The 21,364-nt window shown below is 38.7% G+C and overlaps 1 protein-coding gene across 2 annotated transcripts in view; it reads right to left on the reverse strand.

Annotated features, from left to right (window-relative positions):
* The window catches only part of ANO6 (anoctamin 6), a 70,233-nt gene that overhangs the window by 28,934 nt on the left and 19,935 nt on the right, over nucleotides 1–21,364 (reverse strand). For both annotated transcript variants that reach the window (XM_086884636.1, XM_086884637.1), the window contains exons 2-3: nucleotides 15,339–15,415; nucleotides 6,493–6,621 (exon numbers count right to left, since the gene is read on the reverse strand). In XM_086884636.1, the coding sequence (XP_086740762.1) occupies nucleotides 6,493–6,621; nucleotides 15,339–15,415 (206 nt within the window). The remainder of the gene's footprint in view (nucleotides 1–6,492; nucleotides 6,622–15,338; nucleotides 15,416–21,364) is intronic.

Raw genomic sequence — 21,364 nt, forward strand, 5'->3', positions numbered from 1 at the left:
GATCCTCAGGGCTAGACTCAAGGCTTACTCACTCTAGATGGCAAAAAGATGCTTCAGCAGAAGGCTAAAAATCTTCAGAAGTTCCACAGGAACAGGTCAGTTATATACCCAAATAAGTTTCATCCAGTTCTTGACTATTTTAAGATGGTTGTAAGTTCCCAAACAAGAAAATGCTATTTTTGCAAAACTCTAGCAACTCTTGAAATTAAAAATTATGGAACTGAATAACAATATGAGCACCCCATTAATAGTTTGTTAGTTCTCAGCTGCAGCAGCTGCAACGATCTCAATGGACTCATTTCTTATTTTGTGAACAAGTATTTTTCTTGTATTCTTGTATTTTCTGTTTTGGGTTTTCTGCTTTTTTAGTCCACTGAATATCACCTTCTACTCAAGCTAGGCACAAGAAGAGCCAAATATTTCAATCTCATTTTTTTTCCTCTCATCAATACTTATCACCTTTGTCTTTATTCCTTGCTTTTCTCAGGATTAAACCACAAACCCAGACTTTGATAGCACTCTCCATGGAGGGATCTCTCCATGTCTCATTAATTCACTTGGCTATTGGTGACAGTATAATGTTGTTTATATTTTTTCCTTGTATATATATGTCTGTGTGTAATATAGAAATTTCTGATGTGTACATCTAATTATCTTTGTTGTACTGACAGCTTTAACTAAAAATCACAAATATGAATGAGTGTTTTTCTTGCAGTAATATATTTTCTTGGATTTTCAATAATTCATAGATAATAAGAGTTTTCCAGTCTCCTTTAAAGCTAAAGATTTTCAGCCACCTTGGCTTCTAAGTAAATTATATAATGATTTCCTCTGCAATTTTTGTTTTATCAAAACTCAACTCTCTTACCAGTTCATTAAAATATGTAGTACACAACACACAGGAGTTTGTCACTCTAGTAGTAACTCTTCTGCCATTTCATCCCACCTCTTTGCTTCTTCCATATGCACGTGGTTGTTTCTAAAGTGAATACTACTCAATCATGAAAATATTTCAACCCAAGTTCTGCTTTGTTCCACCAACTAAAACAGGCAAGGAGCTAAATACCTGTTTCATTTTCTTTCTAAATAGCATAAAAATAGATGCAGAGCAATTCTCGTTTATAGAAGTCTAATACTATTTTTTAAAATCTTTTAATCAGATCCCTTTAATAATTTATTATAGCAAGGAGTTCCAAAATTAATTTTGCCCTCAGAATCTTAGAAGAATGTTGACAGTATTAAGATTTCTAATAATGCATGGATTGAAGTAGTGAGAAACAAAGCCTCTGGGAGGCTTTGCTAATTAAGGGGTTTGGTATTTTATATAAATGATTGAATTATGGGTATAATGATCTATGGAGGAGGTAGACCTTTACCCAGAGGAGTCTATAGTGGTTTTGCATTGACTGGGGAATACAGTATATAGATATAATAGTTTATTAGGCTGGAAGGTGGAGACCATCCAAAGTTTATTTTAGTATCTGGTATTTTGCTCAGCTACCTGCAAGGCTAAGTTGCAATAATAAAGTAATCATGGTAATGCTGCTGATCTAAACCTGACATAGGTTCTGGTGACTGAATGGCTATTCAGCAGAGTAAGACATCACAGGATGCATAATCATACACAGTCTTGTGAAAATGAAAGCAGAATGTAAGTAAATGCCAAATATTACAGGCATGTGGAAAGATCAGGTTTTGCGAGCTGCTTTTTCACCACGGTGCTTTCAATTTCTGGTGATTCTCTTGCCAAGCTGAGGAGATTAACAGGATTGTGGGTCTGGAAATTGGTAGCAGACCAGTAGCACTTTTTCCCCTGTGTGTTGAAAATGGTAGGGAAGACTTGCTCTGATTACAGCGACAGAAGAACACGAACTCACATCTTTGCTAAGTTTCTTTTGTGCAAAGAGAAAAGTTTCCTACCACAATATCCATGTGGGTTCAGGGGAAAATTTTAACAAGAAAAGAGAGCTTGAACAGCCTCCTCTGCCTTACCTGACAGGCAACAGATAAATCACAGTCAATAAGAGAAAGAACATGGGGCCAAAATCCTCCCCAATGAAAATCAGCTGAAGGAAGTGAAGAGGATCATTGTACCAATATTAGCTGCCTCACAGCTCCTTTGATGGTATTTGGAAGCTATCCTCCAAGTCCCAGCTGTCAGCATCAGAAAATCAATTGATTGAGAAGCTCTGCTCTGTAAGCTTCTTTCCCTTATGTTTGAAGACAATCATAAAAATGTGAAGCACAACATGCTATAGAGAATAAGCCCCCAAAAATGCAAACCCAAAGAACTCCGAATACATATTTTCTGATATACCCTTTGATTTTAAGCCAGCTTCATGGTTTTCTGAAACCTGATCCGTGACCACCCAGAACTGGTAATACTGCAGGCTAGCCCTGCCCTCAACAACAGCTTCCAGTCACCCTGCTTGGAAAGACTCATTTCTGTCCTACAAATATGTGTAGTAACTGCAAAGTAACTCCCTCCTTCTATCTGTCTTCATATTTTTCTGTCATCCTTCCTTCCAAAGCAGTAGAATTTGGGTTTGTGGTTGCCTCAGGAACAGAGGTTTTATTTCAGTGAGTTTCTGCTTCAAAACTGAACCATCCAGCTGAGATGAAGGCAGGTGTGGCTGCCCTCCTCCCAGTGCCCATAGTCCCTTCATACTTGTTATCAGACTGCCTGAGTAGGTTGGCTGAGCACACCACAGGCATGCAGAGCCTGTCATTCTCTACTGCCTCAAATCACTCCATAAAATGGCACAGAAGTACCCTTTTACCTGTAATCCCAAGTGCTGCTCCCTCACTGCAGGTATGACACATGCTAAGCAGTGGGATGAGTATAATTTGTGCCTGAAAAATTACTCAAGTTTATTTTTGTTCATATTTTTTTTCTTTTTGTGGTTTTATTGTTGCTGGTTATCTGAACTGGTATCTGAACAAATATAGAGGCAGGAACTGCTCATCGTTTGCTTATGAAAACAAAATTCTCCAGCTCTGCTGAAGTTTGCAGTAACGCTGTACTCAAAAAACTCCAATGAGATGTGTGTAATATTCTCCGAGAGTGATAATTTAATTCAATTTAAAAAAAACAAAATCTGTCAATTTTTGAGAAAGCACAGATTCCTTCACAGCTGGAAATGAAGGTTTTTCCCACATTCCAATTTAAATTACTGACAATCTTTCTGTTTATTTCTGTTGGGGGAAAATAGATGGACTAAAATGACATTCTGCATTGATTTCTTTTGAATTTGCATTTCTTGCCTGTTGACTTTACAGAGTGAACTCCTTGAGGACCCCAACAGGTGAAACTGGTGTTTGGGAGCATTCCTGAAAAGACTGGTCATATTTGATGGTAAGCTCTCCTGACAAATAGGGTGCATAAATTGTAGGTTTAAATGATATGCTTTGAGCAAGAATTTAAATTGCTTACAAGGTACGGTTTCTGGAATCTTCTCCTGGCAATCTCCTTTTCACTAGTGCTCACAAAATTAATTGTATACCAACTTAAGTTCAGAGATTGAATTGAGCTGCATATTTGACACTTACTTACTAGCATTTGGATCTATAAATTATGTTAGAAAGTTCCATGAGGTGTCATTTCATTAATTTGACTCTGTCTCCCCTAAACCAGAAAGAGATGAAAATAAGAGAAGCCCTGTGGATCTCCAAGAGCTTGAGAATCCCTTATTTTTATTCCTTCTATCAAATCACTCCCATGTTTTATTTCCTGCTGTCCTCTGAGATATTTTCCCAAGAATATTGCTTATTACTATAAACCAATGCAGACCATTCAGTTACATTTATCCAATTCTTTGGAAAAAGAACAGAAAGCCATTCAAATCCAATACAATGTTAATCCCAGGATCTGAGTCTTCTCTTGCTGCAGAAGAACACATGGATCTGTGCCCTGTTTCTCTGAATCCAGTAAATTTGATACCTAGGTTGTGTCCTGATATTCAAATCCTTCTGTCTAAATTCACTAAGAATTTTGGGACTCCTCCAAAATACTTTCAGTATCATAAAAAAAACACCCACAGCAGCACACAAAACATTTCACTTCAGAAATCTACAGATGTCCACAGTTTGAATTCTGAAGTGACTTCCACACCATGCAATTGGGTGGGGTGCTGTGTGTGTCAGAATTTTTCCCAAAATCTTTAGATTTCACAGACTTGTAACATTGCACATAACCAGTGGAAAACTTGCTCCTGACTCCAGTGACATGAGGATGTCTCCTTATGGGAACAGACATCACTCAATCTCCTATTTTTTAGTAAGCTGGAGTTTCCAAATTCTGTACACAATAAAGCTCTGGATAATAGCTTTATAAAACTGTCAGGGAAGTCAAAGAAAGAGTAGCATGGGCAAGGAACCTATTAATGGTTAAAGCACCCTGAATTACACAAGATACTACTTATAAAATTTGGCATTTTCATTTCATCATTGATCAGACAGTGATGTATACAGTATTTAAAATTGATCCTAAATGGCAAATGTTCCTTATTTTGGTTGTATTTCATGACAAGGGTAGAAGTCATTTGCCTCAAAAATTATAACCAAATATACAACAGTGTCAGTAAAGACACTGTTGAACGACACTGTAAAGTCAGTAAAGCTATCAAGTAGCTTTTATGCCAACATGGGTGAAATCTGAGTGTATCTTGGGCAGCACCAAGCCCACACTGTTCTGGGAACTGCAGTAGGTCAAAATGTTCATTTCCTTCCTGGAATTCTAAGGATGTAAAGCTGCACCACGTCATCTTAATTTCAATCTCAGATATAAGGTAAATGTGTACAGTCCCCCTGTTGCTTCAGCTGCTACTTAGCCATGGAAATACTGGTTTTAGCTTCCTTCTGACACATCTTTGTCACTCTAGCCTTGTGTGTCACTCTCCTGGCTGTACTTCTGTCCATACAGGCTTTGTTGGCCACTGCTGTCACGCTGCACACCTGGCTCTTGTTCAGCTTCTCTCCACAAAAACCACCAGGGCCTCTTCCACAGAATTGCTCCCCAGCTGATCAGTCTTCCCTTTATCTGATCATTTCTCTGATATGGTCTTTTCCTCGCATTTGTTGTGCGTAGGTAGATTGCTTCCTCCTCCTCAGCACACCACGGAGTCAAGGTGGCTGCAGATCTTTGTGGAACTAACACCTTTGAAAGTAAAGTTTTTATGCAAACACCTACCCACAATCTCCTGGTCTAATTATAAATGGTTTCATTCTGGCTAATGCCTTAACATTAATGCTGTGCTGAAAATACTACTCCACTGCTCACATTTATTTTCCATCACTACTTAGAAAATATGCTCATTATATTTTTAATATATTTGGGCAATGGCCAAGTATTACAAACATAAATGTAAAATGCTAATTGATAAAAACAATTCTTTCCAAAGGGGCATCTTTTTTGTCTAATTACCTCTTTCAATTAATTTATATTGCTGATCCTGTGATCATGTGTAATACAACATCCACCCACGGCAGGACTCCCTCAAACCCCACTAACGACATTCCTTATGGCTGTCCTGTTAATACCAACAACAACACTGTGTAATGAGTATCACCAACTTAGCTACAGGCTTTTTTACTCCTACTCTTCTATTTCCTAACTGCAAATTATTATTTGTATATGAGCTGCTTTCAGTGATATCCTCGTCCCTGCCTGTCCCAGCTGCTGGAACATGGATTATTACTAAATCAGAGGAGGATGTGGGTGGGTGGGGGAGTGCAGATGCCAAAGGAAAAATCTCACAGATCCTTATTTCTCAGACAGTTCAGTGGCATGGCTGAGCTCGTTTTTGTGACCCTGTGTGCCAAAATGAATGTAGTGCTCTGATGCAATTGATGAAATGATTAAAGAATAATCAAGAAGTCACTGGCTTGAGTCAGAAACTTGGCAAGGGCAAAGCTGCTGAAGTGCAAAGGGAAAGAATTGTACAGGGAGAAATTCTGGTGGCAGATGTACAATTATTTCCCTTAAACAACTCAGCTATGTTATCAGAAGTCAGCAGAATGTCAGCAGCTGTGTTCATAACTGTGATCTGGAGCAACTGGTCAGCTGCCTCCTTTGGGTTTCTAGGAATATTCTAATTTTATTACCAAAGTCCATTAGGGGCCTAATTGATTCTCTCCACAAAAAGGTCACTGTAGGTACAGAAAATTGTGCCAGTGTGAAGATCTTGGTCTCTAACTCTAACCTGACACTGGTATTTTCCTGCTCACATCTTCTGAAGGGTGGCCTCCCAGGAGGATGCTCTGAGGTCACCAAGCACACACTGACAGACACGATGTGCAGTGCTCTGCCCATTTACTCAGCAATCTATGGCACGAACCCTGTTCCCTGCTCAGTTTGATGGGCTTCAGTCTCCCAGCCCCCAGGAGTACTCTGAGGATAAGGCAAAGCAATTGCTGTTCTGGGTGAGGGCACTGTCCTTTCTGCCCTCTTTCTGCCTTTCAGCTCTAACACCCAATATAGGAAAAATAACTTACCTTTTGTTTTTTACGATCACTCCTCTTATGAGTCATTTTTTTACTTTCATCTTCATACACCAAAACAAAGTCAATTCTTCGCTGCCCATCTTTGAAGAACAAGGAGTCAGTCTTATCATCAAAATCCACCTGAAAGGCAGGTGGCATGGGTTAGTATGAAGCTCCTTCCTCGCTAGCTCCTTACATGCTTCCCTTCACACAGTATTTCAGTGAAAATAGATATTCAACATATATCAGCCTTGTATAACAGGAAGCCCAAAATGACCAAGTTGCACAGAGTAGAATGAAGGAAAAAAAATTATCCAGAGGAATTTGTCAGGTCTCTGTATGACATCAAATCAACAGAAGTTTGACCTAACTTTCTTCTTTAAAAATGGAACATTAGCTTTTCATAATGAGAGAAGCACTGGGATGCAACACCAGTACCAAATAATGCATTTGTCTAGTAATTTGTACACTATCATGGACATTTCAGTAGATAGTTTGTCTACAAGATTGCTGTTGCCTGATGGGAGTCTCAGAATTAGTGCATTTCCATCTGTTCCCTTACCTGAAGAATTTTAAGCATCTCTGCAATTACTAAAAAAAACCAAAACAAAACAAAAAAGGCACAGTAGATTCATGCATGCTTGTACTTAAACCCACCACTTTCAAGAGAACAAAGAACATGATCAGAGCAGAGATGACATCTCCAAACAGACATATATTATGTGGATTTATTTCTCATTTTATCTGCAACAACTCAGCAAGAAAAAACACATTGTTGTGTGCCACACATCCATCATGTTATAACAGATGCCAAAATCAAAAGTTTTAATATATCCATAAGCCATTATCCAGTCCCTGGAGGAAAGTAGGATAGATTGTCATATCCACTAATAACATCTTAATGTGCTATTTCATGCGTGAAATGATACGGACATGTTGGTGACAGGGAAACCTGAATGATTGCATAATGATTTTGTAGTTTCTTAGAGTACTCTGAGGGCAATATCACACATTACCAACCCCTCCTTTCAGGTACAGCTGGAATGTTATCCGAATCACGCTGTGTAATGTGCGCCAGCTTCTCAGGTACTTGGCCAAATCCACCCATGCTGTAAATGGAGGTGGTGCCACTGAAGTTGACAGATACCAAAAGCCTGAAGTGGGACTCAGCATGGCATTAGAGACAGGAGCATCTCCAAAGCTGGCAAGGAGGACTCCCACAGAACTGCAGAGAAGCTTTGGCCTCCAGCTGACTGGGCATGGAGGGTAGGCGAAGTCAGGATCAGGTCAGGCAAAATGACACAGAATAATCTCTGGCATTTGCTGTGGACATGGCAATGATCCCCAGATGTCCCATCCCTGGAATTTCCCTGTCGGTTCAGACCAAATCTCGTGATACATGCCAGGTCAGGTTTTGGAGCTCTAGGATGTCTGGTCCAAAGAAAGCCATGGAAATGTGGTTATGGTGTCAGAAACATCACAAGTGCAGCCTGAAACGGTTGTTCTTCAACTGTGAAGAACTGAGAAGAATGTCAGTCTTCATTCAGGAACACCCAAGTCTCAGGGACCACACAGTGTTTTAGAAACCACGTGTTAGCTTTTTTTTTTCCTTTCCCCAAAACTTCTCCCTGTAGATTATTTTGTAACTGTTTATTGGCTGAACCAAAACAGGCGACCAAGATGTGTCTCCCCGTAATTATGACAAAATTTCCACATTTTAAATAAACTCAAGGGAGTTTAAACCCACATTTTTTTTTTTTATGTTGCATGTGCAAAGGCTAGGACCTGCTGCAAAGAGGTTCAAAAGTCTGAGCAGATTCTTGAATAGAACAGTTTTCTTTGAATGCCACCTGTCTGATGGGATTTGTGACAAAGCTGACAGCAAGCAGCTGCTGACACACATACACATATGGCCAGTATACACACATTCTGCATGTTAGTTTCACAGGTTGGGGTAGGATTTAGAGACTACCTAGGCAGTCAGCAAATCAACATACTGTGAATAAAGTTTTAGGGAAAAAAAAAGCATTCCATTTCCAGATGACATCACCAGACCACAATGTCACTGAGTATCTCTATCAGCCAAAGCAAGTCACAGGTGTGAATTTCTGAGTTCTTCAGAGCTGATGTTGGCATAGTCCTATCAAGAAACCAGAACTGACTGTGACAAGCTTCCCTCCTGCTGAGGACTAGTCACAGGTGTAAAACTCAGCCTCTCTGCTATCATTTCCAATCTCATTTAAAACATAACCATGATGATTTAATGTTGACAAGATTCCCTGTTGGGAGGAAAGGGGCACTAACAACATCCAACAGCCCCTGTTGGGACAGCCTGGGAGCTGCCTGAGCAGCAGGCACAGAGCCCAGCCTGGGACCCCAGCCATGGCTCCAACACTGGAAATGCAGAGCCCAGATCCTGTGGTAAGGAATAACAGTGGGAAGGGCTGCCACTACATAAAGCATCAGGTTTTTTAATTGGGCTTTTTTTTTCTCTTTGGAATCTTAGAAGCATCATTATAATAACTTCTGTTTAAAGACACAGTTTAGCTGTGAAAGTCAAGTGCGTGAAAACATAGAAGTAGTAACAGCTTTAACTTTATTTTCACTGCAGCTTTTAGCACTTTTTCTGATATGACCTGTCCTCAGGATAGTGAAGAAAGACATGGAAAAAAAGCCAACATCAAATCATGTGTTGATAGAAGAAGATTTGATCATAATTTGAGTATGCATAATTTCACTGAAAAATTTTCCTTTAAATGTAGTCTTTTTTAAGCTTAAAAACCCAGTGATAACTGGGTTATCAAGAATAATTTACTATATAAAAAAACTATATATAAAATAGTTATAAAAAAGAACCTATTTATAAAATAATATCTGCCTGTTAACCAGCATTTTGACTGATAAATTTACTTACATAACTGTTGTTATTTAGATGTGTGCATAACTGCTATTGTATTCATACATTTTTATCTCTCTCTTTCACACAGATATAAATTGAATACAGCTGAAAGATTAATAAATATTGGACTGCATGAATCCAGATACACAGAAGTTCATACTTATGCAGCTAACTTCTTAAATGTAATCTTCATTGCTTTTAATCACAAGGGCATTTTTCAGTTGACCTTTCCATAGACACTTTATATATCAATCAAATAAGAATTGACTCAATAAGCCTGAATATTTAAGAGGTCAAGATAAAGACCCACAAAAATAGATTGTTATGTAGCTCATATTAAATAAATTAAATATTGCTCAATTAAAATTAAGAAGTAAAATGTAAAAGAGAAGGTAATAGCCAAGTTTCCAACAGCCACATTAACTTACATGTGTGGTGTATTTTGTAATCCCTTTGGACAGCTAGTAATGAAAAATCATATATTATTCAACATAACTACCCAGGGATAAACAGGACTGGAAACCAAAAAGATGTGGTGTACTTTGAAGTTAGCATTTCCTTTGAGACAATATTTATTTTGGGTTTTTTTAAATAAGTAATATTATTTGACAATTTTACAAATGTTACTATCATACCAATGCACACAAGCTTGCATGCATAGACAAATTAATGGGGCTGAAATTTCAATACATAGTTTTTTTAAGTATCAGTAGCAAATTATAGCCCCAAATAATGAACAGGCCCATTGACACCTCCTCCTTTTGGAAGAAATGAACACAGGACTATTTAATGCACTATTTAATTTTTTTAGCCTTGGCATAAACACGATTTAAGTACTGATGGAGGCAATCAGTTGTGCGCTCTAATGTTTTAATAATATCCTAATGGACAGCTGGTTAATATTGATTAACACCACTAATAATAGTAATAATAAAAGAAATATATACATAGATGTGAAATACTAATTATACTTAGCATACAATCTGCAGCTGTTAATTACTGTCCAAGTGCTGTACAATCAACTGCTTGCCTACCAGGGAACTATCAGTTAACAGAAGGAATCTGAAGGAGAGAAGGACCTGGCCGTGAGTAAAGTTCCTTGTAACACTGAGGTTACACTTACATGGGCTGGCCTAGAGGCAGCGTGGCCACGTCCATGTGAGCGTATCTCTGTGTTTCAGTGCAGAACTGGTCTGATCAGGGGAGCATCAGAGGCTCTCCATTCCAGGGGATGAGACTGGAGGAGCCCAGAAATGTGTGGAATGCAGACACCACCTCCCCAGCACCAAATGCCTTTTCCACTGCCAGCAGATGCACATGCAGGTTGTGGAATCCTGCTGGAGCTGGGAAGCGCTGCACTGATGCAGTCACACTGAAGGTGCTGGTCATAAGCAGTCCTCTGCCATGCACTCCCCTTCCCTTACACACCTTATCTTCCTACTCCCTGGGCTTCCTGCTCTCTGGTAAACCAGCACAAACCACCCCCAGCCAACAGCATTGGCTCTCCCAGAGCCTGGGACACAGCAGCACTTGGAAAAGGGGCAAGTGAGACAGGGAGATAAGCTTGTCCCAGCACACAAGGCTGAGGGAACTGTTATGGCTTGAAATGCCCACACCATGGAAGGTTCCCTCAGCCCCTTGACTCAGAGTTTGTCAGGAGGGAGCCTTTGGTGTGCCCCTCCAGACGTATAACCAGGCTTGCTGGTATCTAAGGGGAGCTGCTGTGTCTCACTCTTAGAGCTGCTCCTGTAGTCATGGCTACATGCGATGCCTGCAGTAGATAAAGGAGAACAGGCAGGGGGAGAGCTCCCTTCAGCAATTCATTCCTGTTCCAGGGAGGAAAAATGGTTACACTACCAAGAAATGGTTACACTACCCTGCCTCACTTTTCCAAGCTTCTCTAGGCATGATATAGTTAAATATTCAGTGGGGATAATGGTGGGATGGGCAGGACAGAGACAATCATGAAGAAAAATATGTGCGCAGGAATTGCAGCTATTTATTGTTTGCTATACCCTGAACAAGCACAGTATTGTAAGCTGGATTTTTTAAATAACAAGAGATTTTGCAGGAATGATTTATCTAACTGGAAAGATGAAAGAAGTGCTTTATTTTTCCTGCAAGAGCCTTTGGTGTGACTGTCAATAGTGCCAAATGTAATCATTACTGGAGGGATAAACTACTTGTCTGCAACACCACATAATTTTCAGATATGCTTCAAAATAGCTTCCTGCAGCATGCCAGTGAATGAATCAGTACTGGGAAAAAGAGAGCAGAGCAGAGCCTGTGTAACATTGCCTCAGCTGATAGGCACCTGCAAAAAATCCTCCCACTGGGGCACAGAGACAGGCACATGGGGGATCTGCAGGTTGCACTTCAGTTGTGGGCTTTATGAAGGGGAAAATTTCAGAGTGCCTAATTAGGAGCACAGTTATGTCTCTCTGCCTGCTTCAGGAAACTTTAAAACAAGTAAATAAAAATAAAACACACTATATTACCAGGGTATCAGGAAACATAATCATTTATAAGACTTTGAGATCATCTGAAGAAAATGTTACAGAAATTAAAAGTTCTTACCATCACAGCCACATAAAAATATTTTTTTATTGCTTTAGGTCCTGAACAACCAATAGAGACAACTTTCTGACATTAAAGACCAACACAAGCATTTCTTTCTGGATTATATTGATATATATATAAAATATATAAGATAGTACTGGAAGATGTAAGTTTATTTGTATATTGCATAATAATGTTTGTCTGTCTCTGGAGGGCCATAAAGCTGTTGCGCCTTTAACATTTTCCTTTATTATTCATATTTTTTAACAACAACAGAGGACTCTTAGTTCTCTTTGTAGTAATAATGCAAATATTAGCAAGCATTTCATCAGAAGAAGGTGGGTTTTTTTTAATTTCTTCAACATGCAAAGGAATTTCAGCAATGAAACAAACTGAAATAAACTGAGAGAAAAGACAAGGAGAAGAAATATGGGGTGTCACTACAGCCATGCATTTCTGTCAGCAGAAAGCAGCTGGTACCCAGCTCAAGGATGCCTTGTCCCCTGAGCTAAGTTTGGACCAAACACCCACTTGACTTCCTGTCTGAGTGTCAGGCTGCTGCTGGCTGCAGGAGGAATTCCAGTCACTCCTGATTAGAGAGAGACCAAATGGCCTTACTTTTAAAGAAAATTAAGAAAGTGCTCACTGAAAACCTGGTTTTAAGCAACTCCCATCTTTCCTGGGATGCAAGAGCTGGGAAATTCACTCTTTTGAGCTTCCCAGAAGCCTTCTTGCAGAAGAAATTGTATGAGGGGCAGCAGTAATAGAAAGTTTGAAGAAGTTACCTTCTCTCTGCAGATACCCACTCTCAAAAAAATCTTGTTACATGCAAATTCAAATTATCTACCTACAAAGCAGATAAGCTGCAAAATGAAATATGAGCTGCAAAAGGCTTGAACTAATGCTGTCTGTGAAGTTTTGTCTTCCTTGTACATGTTGTTTATGACACGTGATTAAACTGTAGCATCACATGCCATATTTCTATGCTCCTTGTAGTAGTTATGGAGTACTCCTTATTATCGTCTTTATTTAATGTCTGGGATATTTTTTGTTTGTGGGGTGTTTTACTGTTTTTTAAAATGTTTTTTGTCTCTTTTCTTTTCTTTTCTTTTCTTTTCTTTTCTTTTCTTTTCTTTTCTTTTCTTTTCTTTTCTTTTCTTTTCTTTTCTTTTCTTTTCTTTTCTTTTCTTTTCTTTTCTTTTCTTTTCTTTTCTTTTCTTTTCTTTTCTTTTCTTTTCTTTTCTTTTCTTTTCTTGCCTTTTCCTTTTCCTTTTCCTTTTTCCTTTTCCTTTTTCCTTTTCCTTTTCCTTTTTCCTTTTCCTTTTCCTTTTCCTTTTCCTTTTCCTTTTCCTTTTCCTTTTCCTTTTCCTTTTCCTTTTCCTTTTCCTTTTTCTTTTTCTTTTTCTTTTTCTTTTTCTTTTTCTTTTTTCTTTTTTCTTTTTTCTTTTCTTTTCTTGTTACACCTCATGTAAGTAGCACAAATGCTTAAAATAGGGATTTCCTTCTGACTATGCCTTTGGTATTCACCTTATAGAACCTCAGTGTTCTGCAAATGTTGTGAAACTTAATTTTAAAAGATTCCCCAGGACAGAAAGTAACAGTATAACTCTGATTTTAATGGTCATCACATAAGGCACCTAAACATTTATGCCAGAATCTGTTCACTTTCTCCTAAATTTGGAGTCAAGCTTTATACAGCAGGACAGTGACACCTTTCCAGAGAGCTCAGCAACTCTCTCTCTTCAAAGAGCACTACACTCAATCCCAGGTCCATATGTCACTCTTGCAAATGCAGACAGGGCCACGGATGTTCTCCTTGGCACACAGGAAAAAGAAAACCTGGCTGCAGCTTTACAGGTCTTGAACAAAAATCTTATAGCAGGGGTTGTCCAGCTATCCAGGACTAAGCTCAGTTTTTCTAGAGCTAAGAGCCTTTCATTCCTTCTCTGCAATTTCCTGCCACATTTAAAGCTTTCTGAAGTACCACAAAAAATATACCCACGGATTTTTGGCTTTTTGGAGATAATTGTCCTAATCATATGCCAAATGAGGCAGGGATCTTGTGGCAAACTTAGCATATGACCCTGCAATTAGAAGAAGCACCATAAGAAGAACAGGACTGCTTCTATTAGCCAATAATTTATTTAGTTTTGGCTCCTCAGAAGAACTCGCAAAATCAAATCAAATTTCCAGATTACTTCCAGTTGGAACACATGATCTAAGTTTAGACAAAAGGCATTTCCCTTTAGTACTTCCCTTCTATTCAACTATTTCAGGTTAGGCTTCTTCAGTTTCTGTTTCTAGCTACAATTAGCCCTAATTAATTTAGCAGAGGTTCAGCAGATCTCAGTTTTATCTTTCTGTTTCCTCCAACTGAAATAGCCAGTGATCAACAAGGAGGACTTGACACAGAAGGAGCAGTGCAGAGATGCTGCTAAAACTGAGAAGAAACTACAATTGCTTGTAAACATGAGTAACCAAAAATAAAGATCGATTTTGACTCTCAAATTTAGATTTTAGTAGAAATAGAAATAAATTCCACTGAGACTGTTCAGAGGAGACTGTTCCAACCACAAGGTATATGACATTCCAGCTGTTTTGATGCTATTTCACTTCACAAAAATATGTAAAAAAAGTATCAATGAACCACAAGGAGACTCTTAAGAAGGATTTTTATAACATCCAAGTCTAGGAACCAATTGGGAAATGGAAGTTCTTCAAAAATGTTTAAACAGCTTAAAATGAACGGCTTGCTGCAAAACACAGGGTCAAGGGAGGTGAGGGTGTCCACCTCCCAGGAGGAAACTCATTTCCAGTTACTTTGGATATTGGTTTCCTGTGAGATCTGAGGCAGGGCTTCTTGAGCTAGAGACAGCAGCCTGTTAGCTGCAGAAAATCTTAGGTGAGCTGGAAACCTTGAACTTTGGATAAAGGGAATGGACATCTCTAGATCTTTCTCTTTCTTGTCAGTTCAGTCTGGAGTAAGGAATTTCTTGGTGTCTCCAAGCTTTCTTGGAGCTTTCTTGGGTATGTGTGTTTATATGTAGGGTGTGTTCAGAACTATTTATTCTTGTATACACACACAGAAATCCTAGACATTTGTGAACAGAATTACATAGAGGGAGGAGGTGTATGTATATACATTAGTTTATAATGAGTTTATATTGGTCATTTGTAGTTGAGTCCAGTGCCTGTGACAGCCTGTACTTTCAGGCACTGAGTCAATTACTTCAGGTACCTTTAGGGAAATGGGGATAATAGCAACTCAGATGTAATCACAAAGGGAATTACTGCATGTGATGAAAATGCAAAGGAATGCCAGTCTTCTGGAGCAACTACTGGACTGTTGCATACCTACAAGAGAAAATTTTACAGGTAGTCACAGTTAAACAGTACTCACCCATTCAGGAGTATGAAGGGTTTGCTGCTCTGGCACAGTTCCGTAAGTGGGAATAATCACCCGGTTCAGTTCCAAGACTAAAATGAAACATAAAAAATGAAAATGCTTTAGCATTTTTGTGGTATGGGTTTTTTATGGGCTTATAGTTTTAATTTTTTTTCTATTAATGCCTTGTGTAGAAGCCAGCTCATTGCACTTATTTAATGTTTCAGAAATGGAACGATTCCGTGTTGCATTTCAGTTACAATCAGCAGGTGACAAGAGAGTGAAACACCAGGATGACAAGGTAATGCTAGGAGAACATTTTGACAGTGATGCATCCCTACAGTGATGCAAGCAGCATCCCTTTACTAGTATTTTACTACTTATTTAGTGTTTCAGAAACTCTATGGACATTGTAGCAGAAGTTTATTTTTCAATGAATAAGGGTACCAGAAATAGCTCCAGCTGTGCAAATAACCCTGGCTCATGCTGGTTGTACTTGTTAGGCAAGAACAAATAACAATAGCAAAGAATTCATCACAAGGCTTGGAATGGGTGTTATACAGGCTGTGCTACTCTTAACATTCACTCAATAACACATAACCTAAAAACACACCTACAACTCCAGTGTGTATTGATGCCTCAGCTACTCCTCACCTGTTTCATCAAGACCTGTTAAAAACAAACAACCTGGAAACTGAATTGGTTTCCTGAGAATAAAACAAAAACTAAAAATAACTTTGTCAAATGTGCTACTGCATGAAGCCATTATCAAGCACACTGGGAATACTGGCTACCAAATCAAGCACCGGATAACACAAAAATTCATCCTAATAAAGCTACTGGAAATAAGTTGCAGAAGCTCTATATTTGCTGCGAGGTATTTGCAAGGTTTTGTTTCTTCACAGCTATTTCTGTGTCTTAAGGAGAAGTCAGATACCATCCTGAGGCTGAAGATAACATCACGAAGCTGAAGGGAGCAGGCTGCTTCCTGCCTGTGCATGGCAGGCAGATGGATCCCATCTGTTATTTTTAGATCCATAAAGCTGAGACGTATCTTAGTTAAGTCTGCCCTGCACTGAAGCAGGGTCATGGATAACACAGGTTATCCTAAATGCCAGTGTTGTCTGGAAAGGATAGGCTGAACTTACCAAAAAATATTATAATACTAAGAGAAGATCTCCAAACTCTAAAATAATTAACCTATAGTACTTTTAGTAGTAGCTCAACACCCATTAGATACAAAGCCAGGAAGAACACAACTGATATGCCTGGTTATGTTTGGATTTAGTTTAGCTTGTTTGTTTGGTTTGGGGTTTTTTTGGATTAAAACCTTCATTGCTAAATGGCCAAATTTTCAAGACATACCAGCTGAAAATATGTCAAAACACTAAGAACACAACAAGATTACAAAACCACAGAACTCTCTCATGGCCTCCAAGCAGAAAATTCTTGTTTAAATACTCTTTCATAGAGTTTGGTAGGGACTTAGTTGCAGGTGGTGTTCTCAGTTTCCAGATCTCTGCTCTAGTGATAGTAAATGCTCCAGGAAGAAGACAAAAGCAAGTGCATGAATCTTTTCTGAAATATTAGAGCCACAACCTAAAGGTCTGCCCAGCTGAATAAGCAAGGTCTGTGAGCTCTTAACAACATTAAGATCTTCAGAAAAATTTCCCAGAATTTAAAAAAAAGAGATGGAAAATGTGGACTAGTGCAGCATTCAAACATCACATGGTGAGACAATAACATGAGGACTCACAAAACACAAACACCTCTCAGCAGCTACTGAAAAATTGCTGAACATGGCCATCATTATGGTTTAATGGATTCAGTTTAGACTAGGGTGAGAAGAGGAAATGTATATTCTCAGTGTCAGCGTAATGGACATCTCCCTGCATATCTTTATTCTCTGTGTGGACACAAAGATATCCAGATACAAAGTATTTCTGAAAACCCACAGGAGTAGGAATGTTTCCACCCACATGTAATGGGCAGGGGGAAGCAGAAATATAAGCTTTGAAATAGAAACAAAACAGTTGCTCTGAAACTCTGATGCCATTACACAAAACATGCAGGTATGGACAGACATGAAGACTCTCAGCCACTGAACTTCAGAACCAGGAGTTAAAGTGGCCTTTTTGCTAAGTAACCACACCCCCATCATCAGGTGGAAACGTGTCATTCACAGGAAGAGGAATTCCAGTTCTCCCAAATCCTGATGGATCTGGAGCTGGTGAGAAATATCCTTGTGAAATTTGTGAGTACAGTTTGCTTCTGCATCAGGGTGTCTGTCCAGAATACCTTCCTCCTGATACAGTGAATGTCATGGAAGCTTTATAATTGTGTCTATATTTAACATCCTAATACATTTGTACTTGAAATAATGCTCCAGAGAGACCCTGGCTCATTGTCCCTATGGAAGAACTTATGTAAAAGGGACCTGCCATTCTCACCTCTTATGAGACAATAGCAAAGAACTTCTCTCAAGTTAATTACAGATTAATGTTCATGTGAATGCAAAATTACAAAGGCTTGACACTACCTGAATGGGTACTTAGATAAGATTTGCTGTAACAATGGTTTGCAAGGGCAGCTGTGCCGATTTGTGCAGTGTTTACCTGGAAGAGACCGTTCTAGTCTCTCTCTCAGAAATACAGAAACAGTACTGCAAAAACTCAGCTTTGCCAGAAAAAGCTGCACCCACACAAGGTGTTTTTTATACCCCCCAAATCACTTAATTTATTTCTCCTACCTCCCTTCCAGCATTATCGTAATGTCAGTTTTGAGTATGGAGGAAAAAAAAAAATAAAAAAAATTGCAGCATAAGAGTTTGGTGTTAGACACTAAGAAAAACCTCCTAAGAGTAAGAACAGTAGGAGAGAGGGCCTGGGAAGGCAGGTGAGGTCCTGCAAGGTCTTTAACATCAGAGATGATTTTGTAGAGATGAATTAAATATACTGGAACAATTTAGGCCATGTTGAATCCAGCATCAACTTTAGGAGGCTGACTGAGTGGAGCTTTTGAGGTCCTTCCCCAGACCCAGTTTCCTCTAAGTCTGGTCATAGTGTTCTCATAGTTACGTCTAAAGGCCACTGTGCTGAGTGTTCATATTAAATAAAATAGTTCTGCTTACTCATATCTTCAGAAATGTTATCACTCCTGTTAATATTTGAGTCACAGTACACCAAGGCTAGATGTTTGTGTTCTGTCATCCAAGTAAAGCAAAAGAGGTGCAAGTGTACAAAGAAATCTACTGCCTTTTGCCAGCACACTCTGATTTTAATTGATAGATACATCAAATCCTGTCTTCAAGCAATCCAGGCATTTTGTCAGAACACTTATCTTTCTGTTGTAGTCATAGTTCTGAGTGTCTGCTCAATGATACCAGCTGGTCTTTGATCTAGTCCTCTCAAAAGAGGCTGTTGTAAAAATTTTAAGTACTGCAAATATGCAAACTACTTTACAAGAACATTTTGGTGGTATTTGAGCTGCCAATATATCAGTGGTATTTCCAGCTGCCTGGAGACTGTTCTTCAATGCAGGACACTGAAATGAGCTGTCAGAACCTCACACCTTCCTTCAAATATGCCTATGCAGAAGTACTAAGAAGTCCATGTTAATCCAACAATACTTCTTTATAACTTATGTATATCCCATTCTTTTGGCCAGGCCATGGGAGATGAATCCTGCTGTTTATTTTATCAGTGATTTTTTTTTTTAATGAGTTTTCTCTACAGCTTTGCTTTCTCACAGGTGAGCCAGAAATCCTGATTGGATTGAATAAAGACCCAAAAAATTCCTTGACAGCCAATGCAAAATGTCTGGTCTTTTCATTAGTTAATTGATATTGACAGTGGATAGTTTTGTAAGTTCAGTGATTTCTCATTGCATAATTCAAATTTAAAGACTTTAATGAACATTACTGCTAGCAATCTCTACCTCTTGCTTTAGGTGAGAGGCTATGATAAACATAGAAGTTGCTCTTCCTTTTTCAGAAATATAAAGAAGAATTAAACATAAAGAATTAAACCTTTCCTTGGGTTTCTTTTCACTATCTGAATAGTGAAATAATGGAAGCTGTTCAAAGCACATGCAGTAGAGATGAAACAGGTTTTTTTAATCTGTAATTTAAAGAGGACTGGGAACAAAAAAAAAAAAAAGCAAAAAAAAAAAAAAAAAAGCAGTATCCAGAATTGAAAAAAGATGTTGTCCAAAAACATTAAAAAAACCCCACAAAAATGTTGGATAAACTGATGTTTGAAAAGACCACTGGGCTTGGCTTTGCAACAAGGACATTGCCAAACATGCCTGAAGATGCCAAACTTCTTGTGACAAAGAAATTGTCACATGCATTTGCTATCATTGATTTCCTCTTAAATGAAAATAGTCAGAGGTGAAAAAGAGCCTCAGCACTCTTTTGGCTTGTAAGTCACCTGCATTAACCCAAATTAATAGGCACCAAATTATTCTGGGAAGCCAAGAAGATTTTACAATGCTAAACTCATAGTACCTGGTATTTAACAAGCCTGTGAGGCATTGTTAAGGACAAGATCTAAGCCCTGGCTCAGAACATGGTACCTCATGAGCAATCAAGAATGCAAAGCCAGGAAGTGACATCTGGAATCCCCAGGCTTTTCTGCTTTGCTATGGAGATCACATCTCTTGTAAGAGTTTTGTGAGGGTGCTGACTGTCTCTCACAGAACTTTTAAATAGTCAAAGTCCCAAATCCTCTTCTTAAAGGGAGAAAAATAAGTTAATAGAACACTGTGCTGTCCTAGGTAGAAGATCAATGTGCTCAAGAACATCTGCTCAGCCCCACCGTGGGACCTGCCTGCAGCAGGGAGTTCCTGCTGCCCCAGGAGGGAAGTTTACAGCATGCTTACAGAAAAGGTGATGTTGCAGAGCAGAACCTGGTGGCACACAGAGCACAGAAGGTGGGAGGCAGGGCAGGAATGGGCACTTACTGAGGGACAACACTGAGTAGATGATATTTCGAACCCCCATGCAAGCTTCCTCACAGCCTTGTCCTCACATAGCCATGCCTGAGGCAACAACATTCACTGCACACAGAAATGTGCCAACAGTATGTACACAATTAGACATGCTCAGGTCGTTTAGGCCTCAAATAGATTGCAAAGAAAATCAGTATAATAACAAAATATGTCACTGAGTGGAAAATATCAGGCAATATTTACATGAAATTTTTATCTGAATTGACACATTTCCTGCCTGATGTGTCTGACAGCACTGTCACCACATTAGACAAGAAAAAGAAATGATTAGTAAAATCTATGTGTTCTAACAAAAATGGAAAGATCATACCATGTTTGCCACAGTGAGGCTCAAAGAACTGGATGGAGTCAGATCATTCCCATCTGTTGGGATAAACAAGAAGATCCAAAGACTGTGGTCTTTGTGTAGATGCTCATTTTTTTCTGACTAGTAGTTCTCTGGGCTATGGTATTTTGTCCATGCACATAAGAGAGAAGACATTACAAAGTTATCAATGGTTTCATCTCATTTCACCACATACTATTGGCTTGCATTTAGTAGCATCCATTCTGATAAAATCTGTGATTAGAATGTGTTTAAATTAGTTTTATTTCATACCTGTAGACCACATTGAAGAATGATTTGATGATTTCTTAGAAAGAAATTATCCAACAATAAATTAAAAATCATGCTACTAAACCCCATATTCTTCATTTCAGAAAAATTACATATGTGAAGAGAAACGGAATCATTTTTATATCAAACTATGCTTTATAAATTATCATTTACAGGTAATAAATCCACACAGCTGTCTTCCATGTGAAAGTCTTGTTCTCTTCCTAGGGTAACCTGCAGTCTTACAGCATGTGAGAAACATGGTGACAATCAGTAAAGTTAAAATGCAGTAATGCCAAAATGGCTTTCCAGCTGTCAACAAATTACATACTTTGTGCACTCACATAGTGCAGATCTGCAGGTACTATCAACCCAAAAACCTATTCTATGCCACATAATAAGGAAAACATTGATTTTAATTTCAGAAGCCCAAGGA

This window comes from Cyanistes caeruleus, chromosome 4 (assembly GCF_971803275.1).
Source record: "Cyanistes caeruleus chromosome 4, bCyaCae1.hap1.1, whole genome shotgun sequence".
Taxonomy (NCBI): Eukaryota; Metazoa; Chordata; class Aves; order Passeriformes; family Paridae; genus Cyanistes; species Cyanistes caeruleus.